Below are 19,839 nucleotides of genomic sequence, written 5' to 3'. Positions count from 1 at the left end.
GTGCCACTGAACTACCGTTATGGTTTTTTAAAAAAAAAGCAACAGTTGACTGAAACCATTAATCATGCTACCACCTATGCTACCCCACTCAACTATGTATGCAGAAGCCTTATCTTTACTTTGTTGAAAGGCTGTCGTCCTCTCTTAAGTTTCCTTTACTAAAGGCACTGCCTCTTGCTTTACTATGATACCATGGCCTCTGTGCACTTGCTATGTTTTGACTGTTCTTTATTTGTTTGGCAGTTGTAACATGTGAGAGCTAGTGAACATCAGTGTGATCGAGAGCATCATCATTTCCAGTTTTCAGTTTGTGAAATTTCAGCCCACCCGATATGCTGGACTCTGCTTTGGCGGCTATGATGTATCACGGAGGGAGAAAATTACCTGGACCGTTTGTTCCAGGAGGAAGTCCTGCCCATTAGGTTAAAAAAAAATCAGTTTTGGTCAATGGTCAGGAACAGGATGGTTTGTCTGTAGGTGAGGCAGTTTTAGGGATCCAGAGGGCAGTACCAGAAGAGCATCGACCCTTGTACTTGCCCCAGTGGACATGAACAACCAAATAAGGAATGAGTTGGTCACTTGGCCCTTCGAGCTCCCTCCACCATTCAGTAAGATCGTGGTTGATCTGATTTTAATCTCAGTTCTATACTCCTGCATACCCTTGATTAATCTTTCATCCCCTTTGAAATCAAGAATCTGTCTGCAAATCAGTCTGCCTTAAAAATATTCATTGATTCTGTGGAATCAGCGAGAAACAGTCACTCAACCTGAAGCGTTGACTCTGATTTCTCTCCACAAGTGCTGCCAGACCTGCTGAGCTTTTCCAGCAATTTTTGTTTTTGTTCATAGATGCTCCCTTTTTAGGATGGGAATTTCAAAGGTTCACAACCTTCTGAGATCATTTCCTTTATTATTCAAAATATTTGCTGATTTGAAAGTTTTCACATTTTTTGTTAATTATTCACTGAAAAATGCAAGTGACAAATCATTCAAATTCAATTTTCCCATGGTTAATTCACCTAGCCTGCCCATCCCTGGACACCATGAGCAATTTAGCATCCACCCTAACCTGCACATCTTTCGACTTATAAGGATAACTCCTAACTTTAAAACAGTGGCTCCTCGTTCTGGATTCGATACAAAAGTAAACGTCTTTTCTGTGTCTACCTTACCAAAACCGTTCAGGTGCTAATCAATGTAATTCAACCCTCACTATTTTAAACTTCAGTAGAAAGACAGGCGCCTGTCCAGTGCTTCATGTGGCAATCTAATGGGCCTCCTCTGAGCCACCACCAATATATTTATGTCACACAGCATTCACAATGTGGTCTCACAAATGCCTGTTGTAACTGAGGCATAACAGCCCTAACTTTCATGTTCAGTTCCTTTTGTAATAAGGTAAGCATTCCATTACTGTTTTCAGTCATTTTCTGTGCCTACAAACTAACTTCTTGTGACCCATACACCAGAATGCCAAAATTCCTCTGCACCTCGGAAATCTGCAGTTGTTCTCCATTAAAATAGTACTTTTTTATTCTGCCTGCCAAAATGAACAACTTCATGTTTTCCCACATTCTACTCATCTGCCAGATTTTACCCACTCACTTAATCTCTGTATTGAGTACGTTCTTGTTTTTCATAACTAAATTTTCCTACCTATCTTTGTGGCATCTGCACATTTAGCCCTCACGTCTTCAATCCCCTCATCTAAGTAATTAATTGTAAAACTGCATCATTCAACCCATAAACACATGTTGTTCAATTTCCGTACCTTCTTTTCTGGTTGCGTTTTTTTAGATTTCATAAATGCTTTACTTTGAAATGTTTCATACTGCAGAAATGAAGCCTTTGAATGAATTGAGTTGTTTTTCCCAGGAGCATGTTGCTTAAAATGGCAAGGATTGTCTTCAAGATAACCTTGTAAGTATCAAGTTAGGGAATCCACTTGGTCAAGTTGACCAAGTTTCTCTTTAAAGCACTGAGCTACTAGTCTGGCTTTATCTTTCACACATTCCATTACTAAAGGGCTTTCTCCTGCCATGTGCGCTACTGCAGTGTTCATATTTTCACATGTATCATCAATGTTGACAAGATTTTCAGCTAAGACTTTAGCTGGTATCACCAGCCCAGTCAACTGTCTATTTCGCCATTACCTTGCCCACTATTTTTCTCACCTCTTTACCATATTTTTGTAAACTGACTAAATCTAGCTGTCTGTCCCATCAGGGAGAACTTTTTTTCTGTCCGAATCTATCTGTGATAAAACTGGCTCTTCCCAACTAGGATCTTTAATGTATATATCAAATCCGTACCAGCTGTCATCTGGCGCATTTAGCGAATATATTTCGTGGTAACGTTTCTTACTGTCCCTAGAATGGCACCATTCTTCCATTCACTACCCCATTGTGGCATGCCTGTTAACTTGGTGACAGTTTTCAGATTTTTGATCACTGGACAGATAGCTTTATCCCATATCATTGCATCCTTTGCCCATATTTAGGCAGCCCTCTACCTGCTATTATCTTGACTTAAAGAATACGGACCAACAGTTTAGTTGCCTTGCTATAAAATTATTGTTTTTCCATGACTTCTCGTTACCTTAGCTGAACATTTTCCACTGTTTCTGCCGATCGTTTTTTGCAAAATACCCATGTCTCATGGATTAAAACACATTTCTGATTGGTTTTCAACGATGTGAGGCTGACTGAATTTTCTTATTCTTAGCCTTTTTGAAGGCCTTTTATACCTGCATGCAGTATGTTGAAGTAGTGCTAATTGTAGTCCCTTCAAGGATAGGATGGGAGGGATGCGGGGAGTGGCGTGGCTGTGATTGCTCATTCCAAAAGAATTTTTAGACTTCTCTAATAAAACAGTTGATATGCACTGCAACCCCTAACCATTGCAGAGAGGTTTTGTACGGGCTGTCCATGCCAAGGCAGATGTCAGCAGATAAGCCAAGATGTAAACTAGGATTTATAAAGCATTAAATTATTACATTATGCTGGAAAGTAGGATTAGTGTAAATAGGTTGGTACAGTCTCAATGAGCCAAAGTAACTCTTACAAGCTTTATGACTATGGCTGGATCTATTAGTGTGATTCCTTTCACACATTCCATTACTAAAGTACTGCCTGCTGTTGTGTGCATCACTACAGTGTTCATATTTTTACATGTATCCCCAACACTGGCAAAACCCCTCCAGATTTTCAGTTAGGACTTTAGTAACAGCAGTCCAATCCTTATCTATTTCTCCATTACCTTCCCGCTACTTCTTTCCTTCCTTTACTATATATTGTTGTAACCTGACTAAATCTAGATGCCATGCCTATGAATTGCAAGATGAACAATTTTTTTTTTAAACTTATCACATAACTTTAAGTCTATTGCCACAAACTCATTGAAGACTCTTATTAACGGGAGACTCACTATTTGTGATGGTGTACTCGTATATTGTTTATGTAATGCCTTTAACATTGATCTTTTCAATAAATTTACGAAATCTAAAATGGATACTCAAACTGCTGATGTAGTTTAACATTGTCCCTTTTTAAACTGCTAGTTCCTGATGCCAGTAGTACCACCACAATATTTTTCAAGTCGAGAAGTTGCGGCTTGTTAAATGAATACAGTAGTGTTTGGATTGTATAAATTGTAAATCCAATGACGTGCCAAAATTAATTGCCTGTGTTTCCTGTCCAGTTCCATTTTAGCTGTTTTCATAGATTGTGTGCTGAATGGTTAATAATATTTCACTTAATCTTCCTTCAGTGTTTAAAAGTTAGAGAGCTTGGGTGACAGTTTAACCAGTCCACTTCATATACTGTGCTTGTGTGCCTGTTGTCTAATTGAAAGAGCCTGCAATGAAAACATTCATTACTGGGAGATTTCATGTAACTAGTAGAACTTTGTGTTTGATTAGTGTCACCATCTTCTCATTTCTAACCTTTTAATGTCAAAATCTTGGTATTACATTTAAAGCACTTCATTGCATTGTGGCATTTTGAGTGTCATCTAAAACATGCATTGACAATACTTGGATAACAGTTTTCTATTATAGTTTCCCAATTTCTGTTGTCTCTGTATAATTAACACTATAATTGCCTCTAATCCATGTGCCTGTACTGATGGCTCTCCATTCATGTTAACAGCTTTAGCCTGTTTTTGGTGATCTCAGAATGCCATGAATCTTCCATTTTTCATGTTGCTGATAAATGTCCCAGATGACCCATAAAGGCCACTGGAGTGAATGTTTTCTAAGAATCTTTACTTAATGCTTATGAACGCTGTTCAAAAAGTGTTTTTCTTTCTGAAAATCTGATTTTGCTTTTCCAGGTTGGAATCTAGTTATTCTAATCAAACTATTCAGAGATTCTGTTTTCACCTCTGGAGCAGGTGGGACTTGAACTCAGGTCTTCAGGTTCAGAGATGGGCACACTTCTACTGCATCACAAAAAGCCTTAACTACCTGGTCTTGCAGCACTTCATGCACTGGTCCCACTTCTTTCTATTTGTCTTTCTAGTCAATTAATAAATCACCTCTAATAATGTGCTGAACTATATGCCACATTGTCTTCTAAAAACAGTGAATGCATCTTTACCACGTGGACTGAAGTGGTTCAAGAAGGAGGTTTACCACCCAGCTTCTCGGTGGAAATTAGGGTGAACAATAAATGTTTGCCAACCCTTTAATATCCAACCCCAAAAATTAATTAAGGAAAACAGGATATACTGCTTCCTGCAGACATTCTGTTTAGAATTGTGTACTTGTGGAATAGTTGTGGATATTGTCTCAACTTAAAACCTGGTTTGCCAACACAGATTTGTTGGTTAAGAAAATTGGGGTGCGTGGTGCCTGTTTAAGTTGATTTTAAATCTGAGTGCTAATGCTGTGTCATGGTATGGAAGTAATACTGAAGGATATAAACATTGCAACTGTAGTGACAATAGCAGAAAACTACATCATAGAATATAAGTAGTAATACTATCAAAACAAGTTGTGAAACTGCTGTGATAAGAATACTTACGGGTGAAGAAAAATTTTACTGATTAGTGAAAATTTCAAGTTAAAACAAATAACTAATCATTATTATTGCATAAATAAACATTTCCTTAATTGGTGATAGGAGTGTACTTAATGTCTTAATTACTTATGTGGAATAGGCATTTAATTTTTTGGGTACTGAGTTTACAGATTTGGTAATCCGCCATAATACCACAACTGCACGTTATGCAAATGTAACAATTTTGGACATGCTTGGTTAACTTCACCACTTTACAATTGTTGCGGTAAAGTTGTATGTCCAAAGTGCAAGAAGTGTAGGTTTGTTTTACTGAATTACTTGACTTTGTCACCCTCACTGTCAATTGCCTCCTTGCATCTTAGTTCTTTGAGTGAAAAGTTCCCTCTAATATTTTGGAGCAGGACAGCTGATGTTTCGGCTTGGAACTCTTCTTCAGAAATTCTGATTTCTGAAGAAGGCTCCCAGTCCGAAATGTCAGCTTTCCTGCTCCTCTGATGCTGCCTGGCTTGCTGTGTTTCTCCCAGCTCCACACTGTTATCTCTGACACCAGCATCGGCAGTTCTTACTATCTCTAATACTTTGGATTCCTTTTTTTTCATATCTCGCTCTTGGTTCATTTTTCATGGTCTCTGGCACGTACAGTTTCCAGCAGGGATCAAATTTTAAATGTTGGAGCTGGAGTAGGCCACTTAGTCTTTTGAGCCTCCTCTGCCATTCTAGATCATGGCTGATCATCCAATCAAAACACATTTTTACATTATCCCAACATCTTTGATAATAATGACATCATTACTATCTAATGAACGTATGGGTATTGGCACTGAACACACTCGATGACTGAGTTTCTACAGGCCTAAATGGTTTGCCACTTATTCTGAGTTTGTAGCCAGTGGTGAGTTTTACCCTGTTCCTATTGACTGCAATTTTTCTACTGTACTTTGATGCCACACTTGGTCAAATGCAGCTTTGTTTTCAAGAGTGATCAATCTCACCTTACCTTTGGAATTCAGCCCTTTTGTCCATGTTGGAACTAAGGCTGTAATGAGGTCAGGAGCCGAGTAGCCCTGGTTGAACCCAAGTTGGCAGACACTGAACAGGTTATCACTCAGCACCATCTTAAAACGCATAAAGGTGGATAAATCCCCAAGACCTGATCAGGTATACCCTAGAACTCTGTGGGAAGTGAAGAGATTGCTGGGCCCTGGATGAGATACTTGTATCATTGATAGCCACAGGTGAGGTCCCAGGAGATTGGAGGTTGGCTAACATTGTGCCACTATTTAAGAAAGGTGGTAAGGAAAACCAGGGAACTGTTGGCCGATGAGCCTGACATTGGTGGTGGGCAAGTTGTAAGAAGCAATCCTGAGGAACCGGATTTAAAGGGATTGTCAACATGACTTTGTTCTTGGGCAGTTATGTCTCTCTAACTCTTTGAGGTTTTTTTGGAGAAGTAACAAACAGGACTGATGAGGGCAGAGTGGTACATGTGATTTATAAGGACTTCAGTAAGACTTGTAACAAGATCCGTCATGGTAGACTTGTTAGCAAGATTATATCATATATGGCATACAGGGAAAACTAGCTATCTGGATGCACAGCTGGATCATAGGTAGAGGTGGTGGTGGAGGATTGATTTTCAGACAGGAGGCCTGTGACCAGTGGTGTGCCACAAGGATTGGTGCTGGGTCCACTGCACGTTGTCATTTATAGAAATGCTTTGGATGTAAATTTGATTTCGTTAATAAATTTGCAGATGATGTCAAAATTGGTGGTGTAATAGGCAGCAAAGAAGTTACCTCAGAGTACAACAGGATCTTGATCAGATGGGCCAAGGAGTGACCGATGGAGTTTAATTTAGATAATTGTGAGGTACTGCAACTTGTTTGGAATGGCAAATCAAGGCAGGACTTACACCCTGAATGATAAGGTCCTGGGAAGTTATTAAACAAAGAAACCTTGGACTATACCTTCGTACCTTCGTTTCTCCATGAAAGCAGAGTTGCAGGTAGACAGAATAGTGAAGAAGGCGTTTGATATGCTTGCCTTTATTGGTCAGTGCATTGAATCAGAGTTAGGAGGCCGCATTGCGGCTGTACAGGGCATTGGTTCGGCCACATTTAGAGTATTGCTTACAATTCTGGTCTCCCTGCTGAAGAAAGGATGTTGTAAAACTGTAAAGGGTTCAGAAATGATTTATAGGGGAGTTGCCAGGCTTAGAGTGAGAGCTATAGGGAGAGGCTGAATAAGCTGTTTTCCCTGGAGCATCAGGGTCTGAAGGGTGACTATATAGAGGTTTATAAAATCATGAGAGGCACGGATAGAGTAGATAGCCAAGCTCTCTTCCCCACAGTGGGGGAGTTCAAAACTTGAGGGAATAGGTTTAAGGTGAGGGAAAAGAGATCTAGAGAGCAACTTTTTCCCATAGAGGGTAGTGCATTTGTGGAATGAACTGCCAGAAGTAGCGTCACGGTGTGGTATGGTTACAACATTTAAAAGGCATCTGGATGGGCATATGAATAGGAAGGCTTAGAGGGATATGGGCCAAGTGCTGGCAAATGGGAGTAGATTTAAATAGGATATCTGGTTGGCATGGACGAGTTGGACCGAAGGATCTGTTTCTCTGTTGGTGATCAAGGGAAGACTGAGGTGGTAATTGGCCGGGTTGGATTTGATGTCCTTTTTTTAAAATGTAAGGGCAAATCTGAGCGATCTTTCACCTTTATCGGTTCATTTCCAGAGGTGGAAGTGCACTTGGAACACCTTGGCTAAAAACATAGCAAGTTCTAGGGCCCTCGGTATTATTGATGGAATGTTGTCAGGGCCTTTGTAGTATCCAGCGCCTCCACTGATTTCTTGATATCACCTGAAATGAATGAAGACTATCATCTTTGATGCTAGAGACCTTTGGAGGAGGCAGTGATGGATGGATCATCCACTCGGCAAGATTGTTGCAAAAACTTCAGCCTTATCTTTTGCCCTGATGTGCTGGATTCCCCATTATTGAGGATGGAGATAATTGTGACATCTGTTCTTCTGGTGAGTGGTTTAGTTGTCCACCACCATACGTGTGGAAGGTCCACAGAGCTTTGATCCATTGTTTGTGGAAGCACTTAGCTCTGTCACTTTCTGCTTACTCTACTTGTCATTCTTGCCCTATTTTCTAACTTCTTCAGATTGACACCTCATTTTTAGATATGTCTGGTTCTGCTCCTGATATGCCAATCTGTGCTGTTCATGAAACCAGATCTTATCCTTTGACTGACTTATTATGATAGAGTGAGTGAATATGTTGGGCCGTTAAGTTTCAGATTGTGGACCACAATTCTGCTACTGTTGATGACCGACAGAATGCCATTCAAATGCCCATTTTCAAATTGCTAGATCTGTTTGATGTCTATCTCATTTAACATGGTAATGGTTGCAGCATGATGCATAATTCATGGAGGACATTCTCAATGTAAAGACTGACTTTGCTTTGACAAGGGCTGTGCACAGTCACTTTTACTAGTATTGTCATGGACAGGTGCATCTGTGATAGGCAGATTGGTGAGCAGGATGTCATAGTCATGCAGCATAGAAACAGGAACTTGTGCCCACCATGCCTGTGCTGACTATCAGGCACTAGACTACACTCATTCCATTTACTTGTTCTTGGTCCATGGCCGTCAATGCTGTGGCATTTTTTTTTAGTGCTTATCCTAATGCTTCTTAAATGTTGCAAGAGTACCAGCTTCATCCACCCTCTCAGGCAACACGTATTTTGGTCACCTGGATGAAAATCTCTTTCGTCAGATCTCTTCTAAACTGCTTACTGTTCATCTTAAACTTATGACCTCTGGCCGTAGACACGTCTACCACAGAGAAAAGATTCTCACAATCTACTCTATCTGTGCCTCTCAATCACAGCCTTCTCATCCTTCTCTGCTACAAGGAAAACAAAGCCAGCTTATTGTTACGAAGCAGAGGTCAACCCCCCTCTAATAACTAAACCCGAAACACCCAGAGAAGCTAATCTCATAATCTGTTAAAGGAAGTGTGAAAAATGGTATAACCTGCTTGTTACCACCACCGCCACCCCCCAGTTGCAATTTAGTTATCTAACAGTGGACAAATTAATAGAACTGCTATTAAACTGAACAATTCCCCCTTTACTAACAATTCGCAAAAAAACAAAATTCTAATGGTATGCTGTTCCAATAAATATAAGTCCCACTTACATAAACCAAAATAAAAAGAAAGTAAATTAAAACTTGAATCTCTTGAAATTGCAGCCAGTCTACGTTTTCTGAATTGCTCCATCCTGTCTCTGCCGATCCTCAGGAACACCCCTCTTCGTCAAAATCTCATGTGAGGAGTTTTAGCTAAGAGTACTGCTGTACCTTTATTTAGATGATGGTTATTCTGAGAGCTTGGAGAATACTGAGAGCCAGTGATTTTCTCTTTAGAGCTGCTGGTTTTTCAGTTTTAAGAGATGGCAGTTGTTCTCACCAGTTTACAAGTGCCCTCTTTTGTACCCTTGGTGACCTATTAAATTCTAACCATAGTTTTGACAACCTAGGAACAATCCTATCAGATTTAAATTTAATTAGTTTATAGTTTCTAAGTGCCTGGTTTAAATTAATTGTCTGATCTTGAAACTGGTTTCTGTAACAACAAAACAAACCATTGCCTGGCTTGTTAACTACATAGCCTTTGATACAGTGTTTCAATTTCAGGAGCTGTCTGCACCTACTCTTCTTAAATCTTCAAACCTAGGGGGAATAAAAAAGGCCATCTTTTAAAGGGATCATGCACGCTCACCCCCTCCCCCCACCATCATTTTACATTCATCGAATATTCTAACATCTTGCCTTCCAGTCCTCAAATACACTACCCAAATGCGCAATCTTTCCTCACAGCTGAGCATTTCTATCCCAAGCAGCATCCTTGTGAATCACCTCTGCACCATGTCCAGTGTAGTCTCGTCCTTCTGATTTAAAAAAAACAAAAGAACTGCGGATGCTGTAAATCAGGAATAAAAAACAAAGTTGCTGGAAAAACTCAGCAGGTCTGGCAGCATCTGTGAAGGAGAAAACAGAGGTAATGTTTCAGGTCCGGTGATCCTTCTTCAAAACTCTCGTCCTTCTGATAGTTTGGTGACCAGGACTGCCAATAGCATTCAATCCATGGCCTATCCAATTGTTTATAAAGTTGTAACTAGACTCCCTTGCTCCTAAATTCTACTTCCCAGCTAATGAAGGCAAGCAAATAATCTACCTCTGCTGATTCTTTCAAGGATGCGTGTTCTAGTACACTTACATACGGGTAAGAAGGGAAAAGGCAGGTGTATACATGGTAATTAGAAGGAAATGTCCTTGTCCTTGTTCATGATTGATTCTGAACCTTATGAAGTTTTATGGCACTGGGTCAGTGTTGAAGACTCCTAGGACAGCGTCTTCTCAGATGTATGCCAGTCTGCTGCCACCTCTGTCGGGGGTTGACCTGCCAATGGGATGCCTGTGACATTGTTTACAAGTTATGATTCTTGTGTCTATGATCATATCTGACTGTTGTTTGACTAACCAGTAAGACAGCTTTCCTAGTTTTGGCACTAGCACCAGCCCCCCCCCCCCCAAAAAAAAAGCAAATGCACCCTTGGATGTACACATGCTTTCTTTGCGACTTTATAGGAGTTATTATAACTGAATGGCTTGTGGGACCAGCAGTTTCTTACCCTCAAGAAAATTTGTGAACCAGATGGGTTTTAATGACATGACAATCTGGTTTATAATTCCATATTTTTATTGAATTTAAATTCTACCGTCCACCATGGTAAGATTCGAGCTTCAGTGTCCAGAATTTACATAGGTTCCTGGATTACTAGCCTAGCGATAATATCACAAGACCATTACCACCCCATTCTTGACAATGAATGTTGGTAATCTGTCAGACTGTTGTCAATATTATAGTTGAGCACAATCCTCTGCTATTTTCTTGCTTGTTCAGCACAGATCACAGGATAAAGATCAAGCAATGAGAGCCTTAATTATTCCCCCTACGCTGGTTTTCCAGCTGATCTGATCAAAATCAACAGTGATAGCATGTTCTTTTGTAGTATTTTTGGTAGAAAATTAATTTCTGCTGATTCACAAGTTGAAATTATTTTAATAGTTTTTAGAGAATAGCTTTTAGCTTTTGAAATTAATTTTTGACTCATTCCTTTATACTCTCTCAAACAGATTTTGTGTCTGTGCTGAGATGTAATATTTAATGTTTCACATAGGAAGAAAGCATTTGGAGCTTGAAAGACAGCCATAATGTACAGCTTCCAATTCATTGGCGGTCTTGGTTTTTTTTGTTGTGTTTGGTGGTTGTAAACGTAAGAGGATTTTTGGTTCTTCAGCTGTTCTGATCAAGATCAACTACCTCTACAATATGGCACGTGGTTTACCAGGGCTCAGGAGGCAAAGAAAATTCGGTCACCTTTCCTTTTAGAAAGCACTATCATGAACATTTGATGCACACAAACTTGGGCTTGAGCTTGGTTGTGATGTCACCTGTGTTCAAATAATAATTGTCTGCAAAACAGGCACTTTGACAAGTACCAAAGCAGCCTATAGAACTATGCGATATGTGTATATATATCTGTACTATTCATAGAACAACATTTTGAGTGGAGAAAATAATTGTGAAGAAAAATTACATTGCTTGCAAATTTTCTGGTATTTCTTTCACATAGTCACAATTCATCCATAGTAAGCAGGCCATGTCATCAGTTTTGGGATTCTGTTTTTGTTTTCAAATGATTCCCATTTTTGATTTTTAAAAAATTTTTTATTATTTCAGGCATGTATGTATGACTGGAATAATTAGATTTCCTTTCTTTCTTTCCAGATGGGGATTTCGGGTAATACAAGCCTATTTGGACAAGGCTATGGCCAAGCTAGTGGGCAGCAATTAGGCACTGCAGGGGTTGGACCTCAATTACAAAACAAAACCAATCTTTCCAATAGCCTGCCTCCTTTTCCAACTGATTTAAAAGGCACTCAAGTTACAAATGTGCCAAACATGGTAAGTGGTATGTTCCAAATATGCTGGTTGAGGAAATTGAAATGTCTTTATGGAAAGAAAGGTCTTTAGAATTTAAGTGATGTTTTAACTAGTATATAAAAACTGATAACTCATTGCAAGTTGAAAATGTTAGACTCTTTAAGATTAGTAATTCACAGTTGATGGAGAGAAGTTTTGGAACATCTTTCAGCTGTATAGTAACTTCTATGTCCTTCCAGCTTAGCTGTCAACATTGGAAACAGTCATAGGGATCGGAGTTAAAGTTGGTGTTGTATTTTTATTGCATTTCTTTTTCTTCCCCCTTTCTTGAAATAAACTTGCTTAGATGAAAATAACTTTAATTAGTTTTAATTGCCAATTTTGACTTGTTTGGGGGGGAAAAAAGTGTCATAATGATATACTTGCCTGAAATAAAAATGTTCAGTCCTTGAGAGAAGTTTTATGATGGCATCATCTTGCCAATGCAGCAGTGCTGCTCTGTTTTTGCTGTGATCAATTTTGTTTAGAAGCTCTTTTATTTCTGTTTTCTCCTCTTGTTTAGAAATTGTCTCTGGATATTAAGCCCTCTTTCATTTGTTTGTTTCTTTTCAAGTCACAGCAGCAGTCCCAGGTTCAACAGGTTGGGATGGTGCAAGTACCATCCCAGGTACCAACGCAAGGAATGGGATCTGCACCGACTGCAGATCCAGAGAAGCGCAAACTGATTCAGCAGCAGCTGGTCCTACTGCTTCATGCCCACAAGTGTCAGCGACGAGAACAGGCAAACGGTGAGGTGCGACCTTGTGCGCTGCCCCACTGCCGAACCATGAAAAACGTCCTGAATCACATGACTCACTGTCAGGCAGGCAAGTCCTGCCAGGGTAAGTGTACTTGATTAGTTTGTGCACCACCTATATGCTTTTAATGAGCCAGGTGGCCAGGGGTTCAAATGCAGTCCTCCTTGAAGTTAACCAAAATATCCTTTAACCAAAATCTCTTTTGACTGTGGTAATAGACATTTGGTTTTAAATGCTTTCTGAGTTTTTTTTACACAGAAATACGATGTTGATGATGCGACAAACCTATATCCTGAAGAGCACTTTTGCAAAAACCAGTTTTTTTTGTCTTAGTGGATTAGTGTTTGTCTGAAAGATGTGTATAGTACTTTAAATTTTATTTGAACCCCTGCAGGTGGCTGTGAAGGACAATTCTCTCTTTCTGACTAACCATGCAGGTTGGTTTCCAATAGTGAACTTTCTTCCTACATTGCTAATTTGAGGTGACATATGCTGAACAGAAATTCATTTTAGTTTCATATTTGTGAGCATGAAAATCAAGTTTCAGTATTTGATTACTTATTTGGTACCATTTTGATTGCTGTTGATTGCTGTTGAAATTCTGAGTTTTCTGAGGTTTCTGAGAATAGTACCAAAGCAGGTATCTTATCAGTGTTAGAAGTGATATCCTATGTAACACTGACCAAGGTAACTTGCCCTGTTCATCGTTCTTAATCGATCTGCACTCTTTTTCATATCACTGACCACACCACCCTCCTCTTCTGCTTCTCGGGTTTTGTCCACTGGTAGAATTGCTCTAATCTGCTCCTATTCTTTTAATAGAAGAGCACTTGCAACAGTTCGATTCCTGCTCCCTGACCATTACAACTTGTGACTGCCCATCAAGGATCTACAATTGATTCCTTCCCATTTCTCATGTAACCCCTCAGCAACATTATCCTAAAAAGAGTGTTCGTTCTCATACATACGTGGACAAACATTCACCTTTACCTCATTATCAAACTGCTTATCTGACATCCTGATACTGGATGAGCAAAAATTTCTTCTCATTGATTATTGAGAATGCCAAAGGTTGGAACCTGCTCCAGATGCCATTCTCCAGTTGTAATCTCTACAGTTCTCCCTAAAAGTAGTCTGAGAATAAGCCTGTCTGTTCAAAGTCTAATCCTAAAACATTTTGTTCTCAAGTTTAACTTCTGACCTTATTTATGCCATCATTAAAACCACCTGTTTCCACCTCTGTAACATTGCTCAGCTTTACCTTTTTCACACACTGCCAGCTGGTAAAGTGCTCTTTTATTACTACAGACTATCTGTAGCAGTGCTTACCTGGTTGTTTCCACTCTACTCTTTTGAACAAAACACTAATCAAGTTAAACTATCCCTGTGGGGGCACTGTAGCAAAAGCAATTAGTCAACAGAAACTGACAGTACTGGAATGGAATCTTATGAAAATATCACTGTCCAGGATGATGATGATGTTGTACCCACCAGTCTCTGAAGGCCTCTGCTTTGGCAGTGAGCACTTCATGCAGCCTCTCAGTGGACATTGAGCACAGGCAAATCTATGAAAGAGGTACAGACAGGGTATTGTGACCCCACTTCCAGCCTGCTGCCTGCACCTGTTGATGACCAGGCCCAGGCACTGGCCCACAAGGAGGCCCCTGTGTGTCCAACACCCCTGCACAAACAGCACCATTAGACTAGGACCGATGTGCAATCAGAAATTCCCTCATTCTGCTACATGAAGTTGAGATAACCCAAAATTCTGCTGTCCACATCTTAGCTTCCAACAAGTCCCATTCCCCTAACACTGTGCGCTCATTGATCTATGTTGGCTCAGAGCCAAAAGACGTCCTTAGCTCTGAATTTTGCATCCTTAATGTAAAAATTCCTGCATGAACTTGTGCTCCCTTTAGTAATCCCTTCCATCTCCACACCCCTCTGAATGTCTCTCCTTCTCTGGTTCTGACCTCCTGTACATTCCTGCTTCTAATGCTTTGGAGTTGTGGGCTCCAAATACTGAAATACCTTCCCTTTATCTGTCCACCTCAAATTCTTTCTTTAAAACATTCCTTAAAACTTAAATTTTGATCAAGCTATTGGCCATCTGACCTAATATTTCCTCACGTGTTTACGTAATCTATTTTGCTTTAAATGTTCTTCTGAAGTGCCTAGGGCATTTTATTAAGTTAAAGATGCAATGTAAATAGAAGCTATGTTTTTCCTGAATGGGTGTTCAAGTGATTTATTCAGAATATTTTGATTTGACAACCATAGTGAGATTGAGTGTTAATAGTCCAAAAACCTAAAGCAATTTTTCAACACTTAGTAGCTGTACTAAAGAACTGAAGGAAAGTAAGCCAATTGTAAAGGTGATCACTTCACAATCAGTTCTGCGCCTTAATTAATATATTTGTGCATGAATTATAATTTGATCGTATGATCTGAATGACTTCAGCAAAATTAAATATGTTTGTACTGGGTCAGTTCTGAAAGACCCCATCATGTAGTAACGGATTCCATGCTTAAACAGCCAGGAGGGAAGAAAATTTCACATTCATGAACTTCTTCGTATATATGTAAACAAAAAGTTTGAGTAATATGTGATGATGACGACTTACAAATTGTCTTTTGCTCATATAACAGTGGATTAGGGCTCTGTATACCTAAGACTGAGAAGCTTTGATGAAGACCCAAATTTCCCTGTAATCTTGAAGAACGATACCATCTCTGATTGGTATCAAATTCCTTTGAGAGATCTAAGAAAATAAGATAAAGAAATGTATTCTGTTCTTGTCAGCATATGGAGAAGCTCATTCCCACAGTACATCTGCCAGCAGAGAAACCGCATAGATTGCAAATAGATGGAGTTTCTAAGTATGACTTTAGCAAAGACTTTCCCATTGTACTAAGGAGTGGTTGTTTGAGTCTCCTCTGTTGCCTTTGTTTTCTGTAATTTGCAATGATCTTTGAATGAAGCATCCCCTATGCAAGAGAGCTTACTTTCAGCAATGGAGGAGATGGCCATAAACAAGTGGCAATAAATGGGACTTCAGTGCTTGAAGAGTTCAATTCCAATTCTATCCTAGCCAGGTGCCTTTATTATTAGTCTGCTGCCTCCTTGAATTCAAGGGATGAGGATTCTTCATCCACCTCACCCATGACCGGAAACTGCAAGAGAGCGTCAAGCACAGACTGTAAAATGTCCATCTCACTGTTGAGTTCAGCTGTTGGATGGTTTAGGAAACAGCTAATCAAGATGTTTAAAATAATTGATACTTGATTTTGCAGGTATAGTGTGTTTTTATTCTTTGGAGGAGAATCCTGAGAAGAGCGGAGAGACTTAAAATGAACACTGAATTATACAAGAGCGAAATTGGGGTAGATTCGTTGTCCTACTCTGTGATGAGCGCAGCAGTGTGGTTGACTTGTCAATTGTCTTCTGAAATGGCCTAGGAAGCCACTCAGTTGTAGTAGTCACTACAAAGTCTCAGCAAAGAGTTGAGGCCGTCCGGACAGACCATCTGGCATTAACCTAAGCACTGGAAAAGACATTGGCACAAACAGCCCTGTCGACCTTGCAAAGCCCTTACTAACTTCTGAGGTCTAGTGCCAAAATTGGAAGAGCTGTTTCACAGACTCTCCAAACAACACTCTGACATAGTCATACTCATGGAATGAGGCTGTACAGACAATATCCCAGATAATGACATCACCGTCCTTGGATATGTATGTCACACTGACAGGACAGACCCAGCAGAGATGGCAGCCCAAGTCTACACCCAAAACATCAGCCTTCCCGCTCCTCTGATGCTGCTTGCCCTGCTATGTTCATCCAGCCCTACACCTTATTATCTCAGATTCTCCATTCTCCAGCATCTGCAGTTCCTGCTGTCTCTGAAACAAGTCATATGCAGTTGGGTGTTGCCCTGAGAGTCTTCAACATTGACTCCAGATCCCATGAGCTGTCATGGCTTTGGGTTTAACACGAACAAGGAAACATCCTGCTGATTGCCACTTACCGTCCTCGCTCGGCAGATGAATCCATACTACCCCCCCCCCCCCCCCCCAAACTCCTTTCCCCCCATGTTGAGCAACACTTGGAGCAAGCATTGAGGCTGGCAAGGGCACACAATGTACTCTGGGTGCGGGATTTCAGTGTCAACCACCAAGAGTGCATTGCCAGCAGCGCTACTGATCGAGCTGGTTGGATTTTAAAGGACATAGCTGCTAGACTGGGTCTGCAGCAGATGGTAGAGGATCCAACAAGGGAAAAAACATATTTGACCTTATCCTTACTCCTCTGCTGGTTGCAGACGGGTCTGTTCGTGACAGCATTGGTAAGAGTGATCACTGCATAGTCCTTGGGGAGACAGAGTCCCACCTTCACATACTATCACTGTGCTAAATGGGACAGATTTTAAGCAGCAATTCAAGACTGGGCATCCATGAAGATTTGTACTCCAGCACAATCTGCAACCTTTTGGCCCGGCATCTCCTCCATTCAACCATTAACAATAAGCCAGGGGATCAACTCTGGCTCAGTGGAGACTGCAGGAGAGCATGCCAGAAGCAGCAGCAGGCATACCTGAAAATGAGTTGTCAACCTGATGAAGCTAAAGAAACAGGACTTGTGTGCCAAACAGCATAAGCAGCAAGTGATAGACAGAGCTAGGCGATCCCACAGCCAACAGATCACATCTAAACCGTAGTCCTGACCCATCCAGTCATGAATGATGGTGGACAATTAAACAACTCACTAGAGGAGGAGATTCCATAAATATCCCCATCCTCCAAGATGGAAGCGCCCAGCACAAACATGCAGAGATAAGGCTGAAGCATTCACAGCAGTCTTCAACCAGAACTGCCAAGTGGATGATCCATCATGGCCTCCTCCAGTGGTCCCCACCATTACAGGTGCCAGTCTTCAGCCGATTGGATTCAGTCCACATAATATCAAGAAATGGTTGGAAGTGCTGTGTGCACAAAGGCTGTGGGCCCTGACAACATTCCATTGATAGTACTGAAGACTTGTGCTCCAGAACTTGTTGCTCTCCCAGCCAAACTCTTCCAGTACAATTACAGCACTGGCATTTGCCAGGTATGTGTTGCACACAAAAAGCAGGGCAATTCCAACCTGGCCAATTACTACTGCCTCATCAGTCTCCTCCTGATCGTCAGTAGATTGATGCAAAGTGTCATCAGTAGTGCTATCAAGCAGCACCTGCTAAGTGATGCCCAGTTTGGGGTCTGTCAGGGCCACTCAGCTCCTGACTTCATTACAGCCTTGCTTCAAACATGGACAAAAGAGCTTAATTCCAGAGGTGAGGTGAAAGTGATAGCCTTTGATATCAAGGCTGCATTCAAGTGAGTGTGACTTCAAGGAGTCTTGTTAAAACTGGAATCAGTGGGTATTTGGGAGCAACGCCTCTGCTGGATGGAGTCATTACCTGGCACAGAGGAGGGTGGTTGTGGTATGAGGTTAGCCATCTAGCTCCAGAGCATCTCTGCAAAAGTTCCTCAGGGTATGGTCCTAGGCCCAACCATCTTTGACTGCTTCATCAATGACCTTCTCTCCGTCATGGGAATGTTCATTGACGACTGCGTAATAGTCACCACCATTCATGACACCTGAGATGCTGAAGCAATACATGTTCAATTGCAGCAAGATCTGTATAATATCCAGGCTTGGACTGACAAGTGACAAGTAACGTTCATGCCACCCAATTGCCAAGAAGTGCTTATCTCCAACAAGAGAGAGTCTAATGACCACCCTTGACATTCAATAGTGTGACCATCACTGAATTGGCACTAGCAACATCTTGAAAGTTACCATTGACCTGAAACTTAACTGGACTTGCACATAACAAGACCAGGTCAGAGGCAAGGAATACTGCACCAATAAGTCACCTCCTGACTCCCGAAAGCCTGTTCACCATCTACAAGGCGCGAGTTGGGATTGTGATGGAGTACTCCCCACTTGCCTGGGTGGGTGTAGCTCCAACAGCACTCAAGAAGCTTGACACCATGCAGGCCAAAGCAACCTGCTTGACTGGCACCACATCTTTCAGCACCCATTCCCTCCATCACGGACACTCAGTAGCAGCAGCATACACTATCTACAAGATGCACTGCGGAAATTCACCATAAATCCTTGGATAGTACTTTCTAAACTCATGGCCACTTTCATCTAAAAGGACATGGGCACCAGATACAAGGGTACATAACCCGCAGGCCCTCCTCCAAGCAACTCATTATCCTGACTTGGACATAGCAACGTATTTCTGAATCATGGAACTCACTCCCCAAGGGCCTTGTGGGTCAACCTACAGCAATTAAGGTGGCAGCTCACTAGCACTGTCTCAAGGGCAACTAGGGGCAGGCAATAAATGTTGGCTAGTCAGTAATGACCCCGTCCCACAAGTAAAAGAAAAACAAACCTGAGATGATATTCTCAACAGACTGTGTAGATGTTGGATCATTGAAATTTAAAACTGAGATTTATCGATGTTTATTATCTAAGGACATCAGGGATTTGAAATTGATGTGCAGATCAACCATTGCAGAGCTTGAATAATGAGATAGATTTGATAGTTTAAACGACATGCTTCTGAGCCTATGGTTACAATGCATTAAGTGGTTTTATTTCATTATAAATATGTGAAAATGTGAATGTTCCATTTGCTGAAAGTATATGCACACACTGCCTTAGGTTTAATTGTAACAACACAAACAAGCACAAGACTCTGCTGGTAGTAGTGAAAAAAAGATGACCACATGCTGTTAACACAGGCAGTTATTAGATAATTATGCCTGTAAAATCTGTCCTATTTGCATAAAAGTTTCCTCAGTATGCTTTAACCTGATGATGAAAACACTTCAGTGATTCCAGGCAACAAATGTTTAAATTCAAGTTAGTGATTTTGCTTTTTATATTACTTAAAGCTGTATTACTCAGATAGCATTAAAAATACTAAAACTAATAGGAG

The 19,839-nt window shown here is 40.7% G+C and overlaps 1 protein-coding gene across 4 annotated transcripts in view; it reads left to right on the top strand.

Moving 5' to 3' along the window:
- Positions 1-19,839, top strand: part of crebbpb (CREB binding protein b) — a 161,594-nt gene that overhangs the window by 29,689 nt on the left and 112,066 nt on the right. For all 4 annotated transcript variants that reach the window (XM_048551908.2, XM_048551905.2, XM_048551906.2 and 1 more), the window contains exons 3-4: positions 11,895-12,071; positions 12,664-12,931. In XM_048551908.2, coding sequence (XP_048407865.2) covers positions 11,895-12,071; positions 12,664-12,931 — 445 coding nt within the window. The remainder of the gene's footprint in view (positions 1-11,894; positions 12,072-12,663; positions 12,932-19,839) is intronic.

This window comes from Stegostoma tigrinum, chromosome 23, assembly GCF_030684315.1.
Source record: "Stegostoma tigrinum isolate sSteTig4 chromosome 23, sSteTig4.hap1, whole genome shotgun sequence".
NCBI classification, from domain to species: domain Eukaryota; kingdom Metazoa; phylum Chordata; class Chondrichthyes; order Orectolobiformes; family Stegostomatidae; genus Stegostoma; species Stegostoma tigrinum.
Note: the sequence above shows the minus strand (reverse complement) of the source record. Positions and strands in the feature narration are given on the sequence as shown.